This window comes from Colius striatus, chromosome 5, assembly GCF_028858725.1.
Source record: "Colius striatus isolate bColStr4 chromosome 5, bColStr4.1.hap1, whole genome shotgun sequence".
In the NCBI taxonomy this organism is placed as follows: domain Eukaryota; kingdom Metazoa; phylum Chordata; class Aves; order Coliiformes; family Coliidae; genus Colius; species Colius striatus.
The window spans coordinates 35,457,271-35,471,201 of NC_084763.1; the positions used below are offsets into that span (position 1 = coordinate 35,457,271).

Consider the following 13,931-nt stretch of genomic DNA (forward strand, 5'->3'; position numbering starts at 1 on the left):
AGAATTGAAAAACAATCTGTTTCCAGAATCAGAATCTACTGCACAGTTTGGTATTTAGGCTAGATGAGCATATGATATTACAGGAAATTAGGGGAATGAAATATGAGAGATAAAAGTTAAGGTCAGTGAACTTTTTCACTGGCTGCCATGGATTTAATAACACTTTAAGTCTGATGCTGAAACATCTGATGCTGAACAGTTGATAATGAGAGTTACAACAAAAGAATAAACCATAACTACACTAACATAGAAAGCAACTAATTAGCTAATCTATATTCTACCTAATTCAGTTTAAATGAAAAAACAGTATATAAATGACTTTCAGACTCCATATTGTCACAGGTATTGTTGCAGACACATTTAGAATACAGCAGTAATATGCTGGCCTGCATCACTCCGTATATGTGATCAGAAAATCACATAGGTTTAACCTACTCAGGTGTACGCACTCAGTCAGTTGCACTTTTTCTCCTATTTTTCTCCTTTTTCTTTCCTTTTCTCAATCTCTTCAAAGGTAAATTAAATTATCCCAGACTGAATTAAACTCAGAATGAAACATCCTGTAAACTGCATGCCACTAAATGAAAGCATCAATAAGTTGGTACAGCTGACTCAGACTAAGTTGAAAGAATGTTTAGCACAAACTATTTCTAAATTTTGTTCTAGAAATTCAACAGAGAGCTGAGCAGCACTGACAAACAAGCCACATACATCTACTTTCCCTCAAACCTATAAAACTTTGATCAATAGTAAAAGACACAAACCTATATCTTCTGTAGAATTACTTTGTGAGCTTTGAGCTTCAGCTAACCTTCTCCCAGTCATTAACATTAACTATAATTTTTCTTATGCAGCTTTCCTGGGGGATTATTTTGTTAACTTTTCTTTCAATTTTTTTGTTTCAATCAAGTTAGTGCTTGTTTCTGCAGTCACATATTCCTTATTTATATCCTGCATTTTCCTAATTCTCTCAGTGTTTCTTCTTTGCAGCTTTGTTTTTCTTTGAGCTTCATTTTGTAGCTGTCACAACAGTAACAATATGCTTCCCCATACACAAATAGATACACAATTCCCTCAGCATGACCATTGCTTAAGATTTCAGCCTCTAACTTGCTCCTAAGTAACATCACATAGCTTTTCCATTAGGAGTGCAGTGCAGGAATTCTATTTGCATTCACTGCTTTACCTAAGGAGCCATGAAACATTAAACAATTTACTTACGGAAGTTTTCATTTACAAATAACTAAACTTCTGCTTGAATTTGCCTTATCTTGATGGAAAAAACAGAAATGAGTAATGAGTAAGTCAAGATCAAAACCTGTCTGGTTTCTCCATTTTGCAAGACTTCAGAAAGAAACTGCAGCTCACAATACAACACATCCATTTTTTTGTTAAGGGCAACACTATTCAGATAAATTAAATTAGAAATTGATCTCATCTTTAATGGTATTTGTCCTTTTCTAATTGTCCCTGTCTAAATTACAGTACTGTAGCCCTCAGTCAGCCAACAGTGATCTGCTTAACACAACCAAAAAAAATTTGCTTAACAGTGTCCCATTCTTACTGTTTTTCCTTATCACAGTTAACTGATAACTTCAAGAGCTTACAAAAGCATTTCTTTTTTCTTCCCCCTACCTCATGTAGCCAAGATCAGCCAAAGCTGCATTACAGAATCCAGCATGTCCAAGATGGATTAGATTCTGCTAGGAGGAAAGCAATAGCTTCCTCAGGTCCTACTAGTGAAGTCCACATCTGTAGCATTACTGGCAAATAATACAGGTCTGGCACAACATCACTGAAATTACCCTCTGGAAGTTACATTTGTAATATAGCCTTCCTTATTTTTCTGGTCCTAATATTAGTTTCTAACAAAATCAAAACAAATAGAAAAGCCACAGTCTAACCAGACACAGATTTTCTCCCTTCCCATCTTACACATCATGTGTTTCTGACTATGATATAAAACATAAAAGACTGTATTTTTACTACTAGCTCCTACAGATCTGAATGATGCTCCACTATCCAGGAGACAGGATCACATTTATCATAAAAAAAACCAAACCAAAAAACATCCAACCAACCTATAACCTAAGTCTGACCCTAACTAATCCAGGGTCTCCAAAAGCATAAAAAACCCCCTCTCATTAGACTCTTTGGATCTAGTACCAGCCTATATGAGTACTTAGAAATACAATGGATGCATACAGCCTCATCAAAATCAGCAAGACATCACATACTTCAGAAAACAGATCTTAATAACTCTAAGTGCTTTTCTATGAAATCCCTTCATAAATTGGCAACCCACTGTCTTCCTTCATTTGTGAAAGAGTCGCCTTTAAAATGCTCAAACTTGGGGTGGAAATCTACAGTATTTTAAAGACTTCTAACTTCAGGGTGTGTCAATCACATGAAATGTGGGGTTTTTTTCCCAGTCCATCCCAAAATGGGCTCATTGTGGAACGCTGCGGGAACATAGACACAAGTGAGAGACAAAGGAGCTGTCAAGCTGCTGGGACTGTGGTTGCAATGGCCATGAAGCCACACATCTCACATGTAGGGCAACATTGTGGACCCCAGGAGGGTTCATAGTCTGGTACCTCCCTGGCTCAACCCATCTTGGGAATTATGCTAAAATAGTCATCACAGTTTTAAAAGGTCCCTTGAAACTTGCAATAGTCTTGTCTCTTTAGTTCACTATCAGCTTCATCTGAGTGTGAATTAGTGGTGCAATGGTAAATTATTTCTGTACCAAGGCTCAATTTTAGTACCTTCTAATATAGGATGCCCATGCAAAGAAGGCATATCCCACAGTTTCTACAAAGGAGCTTGACACAGGTAGGCTCAGATAAAGCAGCTGTCACTAGAGACCAGGAGATGCTGACAAAGAAGGATAAAAAAGCAGAAAGCGTATTAGGCATCTCCAAGCATACTAGATAAATGTCATTCCCAAGCCATGCAAGTTAGAGACTGCAGGGAAGGAAAAACAAACAAAAGCTAGACCCAAACCACACACAGCTTCTAAGATGCCTGTATTTTTGCTCCCTGATCTTCTGATTGCCTTCTACACGAAATGCTCTTCTTTGCTTTGTGCTGCTGATTTATGAAAAATTAATCTATCTTTCTCTTAGGTGCTGCCTATAAGCAAGAATTACAGAGTTTCTTCATCTTCCAGAGTGACTACTCACATCCACCTTAAACACGTTCTTAAGAATTCATTTGTATAGTAAATGTAGCAGGAGCCAAAGCAGAGGTAGAGCTGCATTCTTTAAAAAGAACTCCTATACCACAGGCTTTGTTTTTGAAGCACCAAAGTTTCTTCCTATGAGAACACAGAATGGTAGGGTTGGAAGGGACCTTTAAAGATCATCTAGTCCAACCCCCCTGCAGAAGCAGGTTCACCTAGATCAGGTCACATAGGAACATGTCCAGGCGGGTCTTGAAGATCACCAAGGAAGGAGATTCCACAACCCCTCTGGGCAGCCTGTGCCACTGCTCCATCACCTTCATGGCACAGAAATAAGTAGTACAATGTAATTACACAAAAATCCCATGCATAATCATTGAATCTGAGTGCATACCTTCCCTGATGGCAGTAAATGGGGTTCCTTCCTCTTCTTGTAATCTAATCACTTTCAATGCCACCAGTTTTCCATTTACCCTGAAAGGTAAAGAAGGGAGGGGAAGGAAAAATAAAAAAACAAAATTAAAACAGAAACCATTTTTCTCATGATAGAACTTGTTTCTTATCATGTACTTAATAAATTTCTTCCTGTTAATGCCAATAATTCCTTTATAGCACTGCAAGAAACATTTCGTAGCTTCCAGAATGTCAACTTTAAATTTTCACACTAAGGTGCAATCCAAAAAATGATGTCAGTTTTCTGTGACTCAGTCTGTTTCCTTTCTATCACAGGGCTACCTTATGGTATAGCCTTACTCCTGCTAAATCCTTGCCACACACACTCCTGCCACTGTCTTGTATTTGTTCTCGTTCCTGCTAGACCACACACTAAGACTGCTTAGGAAGCTCAAATAGGAGAAGGCAGAACTAAATCATAATTTTTTTTAAAGGCATTTTCCATATTTTCAAAGTAAAACACTAGAAAATACTAGAAAATATGAGAAGAACTGGGACTACTTCTTAAGAAGCAAAGAGCGATGGGATCAAGCAAGCTATGTCATGAAATCATGCCTTGGATCTTGTGATGACAAGACAAAATAACGTGGCAATTTCCTTACAAACAAAATTTTAAAAGAGACCTGGAGAAAATTACCTCTGCAATCCATCAGAACTAATCTTTGCAGTGTTCAGTAGTGATCAGATAAGTTTAACAGAACTCCTCCTAGATATTACTTCATGTTTATCTTTTACAATTTCCAAAGCATGTCCAGAATTTTCATTATTTTCAAATACAAGTAGAAAAATTGATAGGCAGACAGGCTTTTAGACAGTGAAAAGGCAATGCTGCTGCCCCTTTTCATATGCAGGATTCATCAAACTAGCTCTCTTGCTCACTATCAAAGTAAATAATTTCACACCTTCTCAAAATAATACACTTAACTGGGTCAAGGATTTTACTCATCTTACCATATTCTGTCCATCCTGTCTACTGCCTGATTAGTTTCTATTAAGAACAAAAGAGGTTATAAAATTCCTATTTTCTAACTTTCCAGCCATCATCCTTCCTAAACCAATTCACTCTTTCTCTCTCTCTCTCATCTAAAAATCTTCAGAAATAGACAGAAGTCCTGAAGCCTCTCTAATTACCACACAAAGCTACTTTACTCTAGGTAAACTGCCAGCAGTTGACAGATTCCCAATTTATAGAAATTCAGCATTCTAATGTTACGTAAGCTCTTCTAATTATATTTATAAGCAATGTAGGCAAAAGAAAAAATAGTCCAAATTGTTTTATGTGGCATATAAAAAAAGTCTGTATATTATAAAAGATATGAAGGAGCTAGTTATTAACTAAAAATAATGTAATATTTTGTGTAATTAATGTGTTATTCTGCCTTTTCTAAAACAGCACATGTCAGCATTACCAAAATAAACACATTTATAAAAATTATCATTTATGAGAAAGTAGAGAAGATTAGAAATTATTTAATGCTTTAATGCACCATTAAGAACATATAATACTGATGAATATAAAGGAGCTGATGACTTAATGGGCTTCACTGGGGTCAATGCTGACAAACAAAAGAGACTAAAATTGTACAGTAATAGTATTTTCTCGAGTTTTTCAGTTACATTTATGCACCATAGATGTTCTAAATAGAAAGCCTTTAAAAGACTCAATCTCTTTATTTAATACAGAGTTTTAACCTTGCTGGAGCGAGGGCGAGTTCATAACTCAAGCAAGTGCTAAGCTTGGGCACATCTCTGCAAAGAAAAATCAGGAAATAGGACTGGGATGATGCTCTTACTTGTAATACACATTTCAACAAACTAATTAATATGAAGAAAACAAACTCCCAACTGTGAAATATTTACTTACACAAAAAACCTCAAAGTTTGATGATCAAAGTCTGAGAATATCTAATTAAATCTACTCTGTAGTGATATTAATGTCACTAAAATACATCTTAAACCCCAAACAGACCACAGTGGCCTAATGAAACCAAGCAGAATTTTCCTTTGAAGAAATCTCACAGAGGTAAATTAACTAACTGTTAAGTTTAGTCACCTGTGATTATTCTACCAAGAAGTAACTAATTCCACACTGAAGGAAACACTTCTTTTAATCATTATCAGACAGTTCAGTATAAACTGATTCAAGAGACCTGTTTGTCGTAGTTCACAATAAACTGAACATGAGCCAGCAATGTGCCCTCGTGGCCAAGAAAGACAATGGCATCCTGGGATGCATCAAAAGAGTGTGGTCAGCAGGTCGAGTGAGGTTCTCCTTCACCTCTACTCTGCCCTGGTGAGGCCTCCTCTAGAGTCCTGTATCCAGTTCTGGGGTCTCCATCTCAAGAGGGACAGGGAACTTATGGAGAGAGTCCAGCGCAGAGCCAGCAAGATGATAAGGGGACTGGAACATCTTCCTTATGAGGAAAGGTTGTGAGAACTGGGGCTGTTTAGACTGGAGAAGACTGAGGGCAGATCTCATTAATATTTAGAAGTATATAAATGGTGGGTGTCAGGAGGTTGGGACATCCCTTTTTTCTATAGTAGCTAGCAACAGGACAAGGGGTAATGGGATGAAGCTGGAACACAAACAGTTCCATTTAAATATAAGAAAAACTATTTCACTGTGAGGGTGACGGAGCAGTGGCACAGGCTGCCCAGGGAGGGTGTGGAGTCTCCTTCCTTGGAGGTCTTCAAGACCCGCCTGGACATGTTCCTATGTGACCTGATCTAGGTGAACCTGATTCTGCAGGGGGGTTGGATTAGATGATCTCTAAAGGTCCCTTCTGTGTTGGTTTAGGCCCATCAGGGAACAAAAATTAGCCTGAAGTACCAAAGAGGCTGAGAATTGCCTAAGGACAGGGAGACCTTAATTGCCATTGGGCTTGGGGAGGAAAACAGAAAATACTTCAATGCAACACCAACTAAAACATAAAACCCCAAAACATAACCAAAATAAAACAACACAGAGTAGTACAAAAATGAAGAGTTCGACCAGCCTTTTTAAGAACACCTTCTTGCCACACCTCCCCTCTTCCCGGTCTCAGAGCCCTGATCCCTTTCTGCCTCTCGTGTGGGGCTGCTCTGCAGTGCACAGGCTCTCCTGCACGGCCTGGGCCATGGCCATCTCCCCACACAGTCCCTTGCCCAGTTGGGCTCACTCACAAGGAGCTGCTGGTAACTCTCAGTCCTGCCATGGATCTCCATAGGTCACAGGGGTACACAGGTCGCAGAGGGGTCTCTGGTCTATTGCTTCTCCTTCTTTCCTCCTTCTCTGTCTGAAGGGTCCGTGTGCTCGCCTCCATCTTGTATCACTCTTACACCTCCTGCCAGCACTTCAAATTCCCATCGCCTAAATAGTGATCGCAGAGGCGCCAGATTGGCCCAGCCGGGCCGGAGGTGGGTGTGAACCCAGGAGCTGGGAGAGAGTCCACAAACTCTTTACTGGGTCTTCACTGCAACCCGTTCCCCCTGTTACCAAGGAAAAGCTGCTCCTTGCTAAACCAGAACACCTTCCAACCCTACCATTCTATGATTCTATCATAAACGTGATTTATATTACATTGCTCTTACTGGAAAGGACTTACATTTGTAGTGTACAAATATATATAGAGTATAATATTGTCTTTTACACAACAATAGAGGTAAAATCTCCCAGTATTACATTTAAACAGAGAAATTCACTCAGTAAGTGACCAATTTAGTCAATGATTCATCTTTTAGTTAGAATCTTAGTAACTTAATTTAGTACCTACACTATTTTATCTAATTTTCCACCATTTGTCATTTAGTTGGACATCAAGTCATCATTAGTTTTGCATCCAGTTCAACTGGAAGTTACTGTTTTTATTAAAGACAAAGCTAGAGGTTTTCTTTAAAGCATCTATGTACACACTTTATAAAGGCATGTCATGACTTTAAAATGTATAGTAAAGAGCAGCCTTCAAAAATCAGTTAAGCACATCAGTTCAAAAAATAGGGGGGGAAAAAAGGAAAAAATAAAAAATTTCAAAGCTCTAGTAGGTAAACATGAAGTGTCTTTTGATAATCCATCAACATATATTCCTTTTCCAGGCATCTGGTAACCTCAGATGAAGAGTTTCATTTGTAGGCTAACACTGATTTCACACAATTTGCAAGAAATAAAAGAAAAGGTTCAGAAAGTTTAGGTCACCAAGGCATCATGAATCAAAACAATTTTGAAATATTCAGTCTATATTATAAATACAGGTATTTCCCACTGATTATTCAAATACTCCCTGCTGCCTCAAGAATAACATGGCACAGTGCCTGCCCTTTGTGCCAATTTCTCCCTAAGATACACACTTTATATCACAAACTCCGTATTGATTTTCAGGTGAATAGTAAAAGGTACTGCCTTTGATGGAGATAAACATCAAATGCCCTGGCTATCAGCAAAAAATGCCTGTTATCTTTGGGTACAATTGCAATCACCTTGAGCACAAAAAAATCTGTTTTCAAACAGAAATGGGAAAAGTAACTTGCCTGAAGGACTGCCCTACCTCTGCAGCCTTCAAGCTCTCGATAGCATCAACTTCTAGTGTGCTCTGCTCCATGCTCTACCAATTTCTCCTATTAACAGTTAAAGGAATAGGGACCAGAATTTATTATGATAAGCGTTTTATATAGGGATAAACTGAAATAATGTAATTTTGTGTTAAGGAAATTAGGCAAAAATAAATTGATTTGGCGCTCTGTTACAAATTCTATGCATTTTTGTAATACTTTGAGCACGTGCAATCTAGTAAAGGTGCCAAAAAAAAAATAAAGGTACACTACAAATCACATGGACAAGCAAGAAGCAGACTGGGATCACGGCAGTGCAGAAGCAGTGGAGATAGCATTGGCTTGCCTCTCAAAATACAGACACATGCTGTGCCAGCAGCAGTCACAGATCAAATCATTTTAACCAAAGTAATCTTTTTTAATTCTTTGCCTTGAAGGGCAATGGAACACAATGGGAGGAGAGGATAGAAACCATGTCAACTCGTAACACTGCCAAAATCACAGTTTTTTCACTGAAGTATCAAACACAGAGTTTCTGGTATGGGAATGCGAGGTCTCCATACTGTTCTGTAGGAGGTTCTAATTGCAAACAACCCCCTTGTCTGGCCAACAGCTTCATGTCGAGACTCTCATAACACTCATCAACATATACATGCCACAGATCAAACCAGGTCCCATTGCTGTAGATTCAAGTACATTTATAATCAAGCTCAAGAGGAAAACAGGTCAATGGCAGCAGAAAGATACATGTGTCAATGTACAGACAGACAGCACTTCATCTCAACTGTACAATGAAATGACACAGGAATTCCAAAGGCACTTACTGCTTTGTATCTATTTAATGGCAAATGTTCAAGGTGTTAGCCAAACACAGAGTCAATGGAACTTGCACCATTTTTCACAGTGTTATCCATAAATTACTAAGCCTACTTCTCCAAAATTTTACACTAAAAAACAAAATGAAAAAAATAAGTGGAAATTGCTTCAAAGTTATCGCAATTTCATGCAGTAAACAGCCTCTTGGGGTTTTATACAACAAAGATATGGGACTCTAACCTGAATGAAAGTAGAAAGTGAACATGCAGAGGTAAGTTTCATTACACATGCCTCTTAATGCAACTGTCAGCCAGAAAGAAATGGCTGCTTGTCTGTTTCAAAAATAAAAGCCGCCCAGCATAAGAGAATACTGCTTCACTTTTCTCTATAACAGAGTGTTGTTCACTCTACTCCCTCCTCACTCCAGAGAATCATTTTTATCTGACTACAAAAAAAGAAATCCATCACCCAGTAAGAGGAATTAGTCCACTTCATTTCACTTTCCTGGTATACTATCACAAATACTCAAATAGAGAGAAAAGTAATGAGTTTGATGGGAAGGCGAGGGCACTGATCCTGCTCCAAGTTGTAAAAAGCCAGGCTTGACATGAAAATAAGTTACTGCATGCATTACTTCAAATTTGAAGAAAGGAAGGGTTGATTCTGTGTCACTGGAGACAAGTATGTCTCTTTCAGTCTTTCCAAATAGTAAGTTAAGATAACAAAAATTATATTCTATCACTATGATCAGTAGGTGCAATAATTCTAAAAGTTGAAATACATCTCAGGAAAGGTATTAAAAAATCCCTAAACCTCACTGCTTGCCACATGCAGCTGGCCATAAATATTAAGCACAATAATCCTGAGTAGAAAATGTCACTCAAAACAGCTCGATCTGACCCTAAATTCTCCATCTTCAACTTCAGTTAATGACACATCTCAAATATTTCGCAACATGAGTTAACTGAGCATTCAAGTTGAGAGTTCAAAATTCTCAAACTTTTTCACCAAAATGCACTTGTTGTCCAAGTATTACCAGTTTTCCAAACACACGTCATCTCTGCATTCTGAAGTGTGCCATGAGGTTTCAATCCTTCAGCAAACTGGGCACATGTCAAAACCAACAGTCCTCTTTTGATCTGTTTTGTTCAATTTTCTTCCCACTGAGCCTGTAGCCAGGGGAACACAGTGATGCATGTCACTCTCACCCTATGTATCTACAAAAAAAAAGCTTCTGTATATTTCTGTACCATTTTAGATAACACTATGAACAGTCAGAACTAATCTGACTGTTTAGCAGTATCAGCAGTTAGATTCACGGAATGGCTGGAGCTAACTTCAGCCCATCTGTTCATACCCTGCACTGTCCCTCTGGTATCCCCAAGAGTAGTTAATATATCTCTTTCTTTGGGAATATCACATAGGACAAAGTTTCCTCAGTTTTTCATAGGGAAGAAGTAGAAGGGGTACATTACTTCACTCAATATCTCCTTTTGAAACATCAGAGAAACAATGTCTTGAAGTACAGCCTCCTTCTGCTATGAAGTAGCTCAGCTTTTTCACTAGTTCAAGAATCAGAAGTCTTGACTGAATGAGGATGGTGCTGTGCAATACAGGAATTATTCAAATCTCAGTGACAAAAACAACTAAGTCAAACAAAATCAAGGAGGATAAAGAAACAAGACCTGGACAGGCTGGAGAGTTGGGTGGGGAGAAATCTAATGAAATTCAACAAGGGCAAGTGTAGAGTCTTACATCTGGGAAAGAATAACCCCATGAACCAGTACAGGTTGGGGAATTAATTGTTACAGAGTAGTGCAGGTGAAAAGGATCTGGGAGGCCTGGTGGACAGCAGGATCAGCATAAGCCAGCAATGTGTCCTCGTGGCCAAGAAGGCCAATGGCATCCTGGGGTGTATTAGAAGGGCTGTGGGCAGTAGGTTGAGAGAGGTTCTCCTCCCTCTCTACTCTGCCCTTGTGAGACTGCATCTGGAATAGTGTGTCCAGTTCTGCGCCCCTCAGTTCAAGAAGGACAGGGAGCTGCTGGACAGAGTTCAGTGCAGGGCCACCAAGATGATAAAGGGAGTGGAGCATCTCGCTTATGATGAAAGGCTGAGGGAGTTGGGGCTCTTTAGCTTGGAGGAGATTGAGGGATGATCTCATTAATGTTTACAAACACGTAAAGGGTGGATGTCAGGAGGATGGATTCAGGCTGTTGATGGAGTCAGTGATGTCCAATGACAGGACAAGGGGCAATGGGTACAAGCTGAAACATAAGAGGTTCCAAAGAGATACAAGGAAGACTTTCTTCACTATGAGAGTGAGGGAGCACTGGAACAGGCTGCCCAGATGGGTTGTCGAGTCTCCTTCTCTGGGGACATTCAAAATTCATCTAGATGAGTTCCTGTGTGACCTACTCTAGGTGGCCTGCTCTGACAGGGGGGTGGATTAGATTATCTTGCAAAGTCCTTTCCAAACCTTCAGATTCTGTGAATCTTAAGATACTGTAACATTAAGAATATTCTCTGTTTATGTATTCTTATTCATATTCTAGTTACATATGCTTTTTTTTTCTAAATACATTTTAAAGACCTACACGTTATAAAGCAGGAGAATAAAGTTACATATAATTCTTATAATTCACACTACTTGTCCAGAACTTCCTATTTATAATGGAGAATGCTGAGAGACCAGTAATTTAAATTTATTATTCAACTACCATTAAAATCATTGAAGTATTTCTCACAGATCTGCAGCCAGCTCTACTCGAACAATCTATGTTTCACAACACGTTCACAAATCACCACTGAGTGACATAGCTTCAGGGAAGCCCTTAGCTTGGTTTTTAATTTCTAGTCTGTTCCACTGATTGACAGAACATGCAGCAACCCTGTTGCCTTAGTTCAACCTTTTTGAAAGCCAACTATTGGGACAACTATCGCCAGATACAGGCTGTGATTTCACTAAAGGGTTTTGGTTATAAGGGCACAAGCTGATATCTATACTATTTTCTTATATTACACAGATTCCAATAAAAAGCTTATGCGTATAACATCTGGAATTTATGGTGATGCGTAACTGAACCATTAACAACATAACTGCATTTTCTTTAAGAAACCTGCCAGTGAAAGACAATACACGCACTGGCATGGCAGAAGTGTACATACTATTTCTACATTTAGAACATGGTTTTATGCATATCAGCTGTCATTATGCTCATCAATCTAAAAGGTCCTCAGAGATGATGCCACTCCTCACTGATTTATTAGAAATGTTCAGTGATAAAAGTAATTTTCAGTCCCTACCTAACTTAAAGACCCTGGAAATTGTTAACACATATTTCTTTGTTTCAGTAAATATTCTGTCCCGTGACTGTCATGATATTCTAATTCATGAGAATGGTACAGTTGTCTCATCTGTCATTCACTACACAAAGTTTTTAAATACAAATATCACGTGCATCTAATCTTTCTCTCAAAATTGCTTTATTATTATTGAAAATTTCAATAAATATATGAACTGGCACAAGACACTCTGCTTGACAAAAGATAACTCTCAACTGAAGCATCAGCTCAAGAAGTGCATTTTAAGCATATTTACTGAGTTATTCTATACACAATAAAGAAGCACTTGAGGCACTGGAGATAAAAATGTTGCAACAAATAACTTTAAAAGGACTGAAAAAAGATATTTGACATGTAGACAGTAGATTATTACAAGGTGGCATAGTTTTAACCATTGTAAATAAGCTCTGTGACAAACAAAACTTATAGTAGTTCAAAATTCTATTAATTCTCTTAATGTTATTTTATTAAAGGTTTTTAATAATGACAAACAAAAGACTAAAAACTCTGCATAGCTTCAGCATTGCTCCCAGAACATCAGAAATATGTACTTGACAGTATATTGTGCATTTACCCCTAAAAATTAATTTGGAATGGCCAAGTAGTACAATATTAAAGAACAAACAAACTATCTGGTTAATGAGACGGGATTTCATTTTGTTCCAATGTGAAGGTAACGTCAATCTATGCCATATGTTCTCAGCCTCTTTCATTAGAGTACATGGCAATCAGTAACTGCTTTGCATTCATTCATAGAGATCTATGTACATGAGCAGCAACATCAGTTACTACTTTCTGCTTATCTTCATTTACACACAAAAGTAAATGAAAAGAACACACTACTTACTTGCTTTTCCCTTTGTATACTGTAGCATAGGACCCTTCCCCTAATTTCTCCAGTTTTTCATATGAATCTGCTTTTCCAAACTTGGGGCTTGTAGGCTAAACAAAACAAAAAAATAAGAGCTTTCAGCATGTCTTGCACACACAACATTAACTGCTTTAAGACAGCCTTTAGAGACCAAATATCATTATCAAAACTCATAGAGCCCCATGTTTTCAGCAGTCAACAATTAAAAAAATAATTAATAGCAGAGTTAATGAAACAATCTAATAGGCTACTCCAATAAAACATCATTCAGTAACCCAGATGGTGACTGTCAGCATCAAATATTCACTTACATCACCAGAACTATCAAAAGGATTTTGTTCTCAATCAAAGCGATGTTTCTATTTTATTTTTCACATATATCAATTCACACAGGGAAAAAGATCATTAACAACTAAGCTACTTAGCTTTGTTAAGAGATCTAAGCAGCAGTCTGCCCTACAAACTCAGATTAAAAAGAGATGTTCAACTTATCAGTTTTTTTTTTTTTTTTTTTAGACTGGAACCCACCCAAACACATTGCTCTAAATAGCCGATGTTGCGGTATGTCAACCATTGACAATTTGATTCTGAATTATATTTCTTCTGAATTATCTTTACAGTCTTCAGATTGTGGATATGCTCACAGTATACTTTCAATGGCATGTATATGCAGCATACTTGAATAAAGTCCTGAGACCTTAATATCTGCAGCCCTAAGTTACGGGTCTGGAAATTTATAC

General features: G+C 38.0%; 1 protein-coding gene across 12 annotated transcripts in view; it reads right to left on the reverse strand.

Moving 5' to 3' along the window:
- CDK14 (cyclin dependent kinase 14) overlaps nucleotides 1-13,931 on the reverse strand; it is a 440,472-nt gene that overhangs the window by 333,008 nt on the left and 93,533 nt on the right. For all 12 annotated transcript variants that reach the window (XR_009818728.1, XM_061996203.1, XM_061996209.1 and 9 more), the window contains 2 exons: nucleotides 13,168-13,262; nucleotides 3,579-3,658 (listed from right to left, as the gene is read on the reverse strand). Coding sequence is in view for 11 of the 12 variants with exons in the window: in XM_061996203.1 (XP_061852187.1) it covers nucleotides 3,579-3,658; nucleotides 13,168-13,262 (175 nt within the window). In the remaining variant the exon portion in view is untranslated. The remainder of the gene's footprint in view (nucleotides 1-3,578; nucleotides 3,659-13,167; nucleotides 13,263-13,931) is intronic.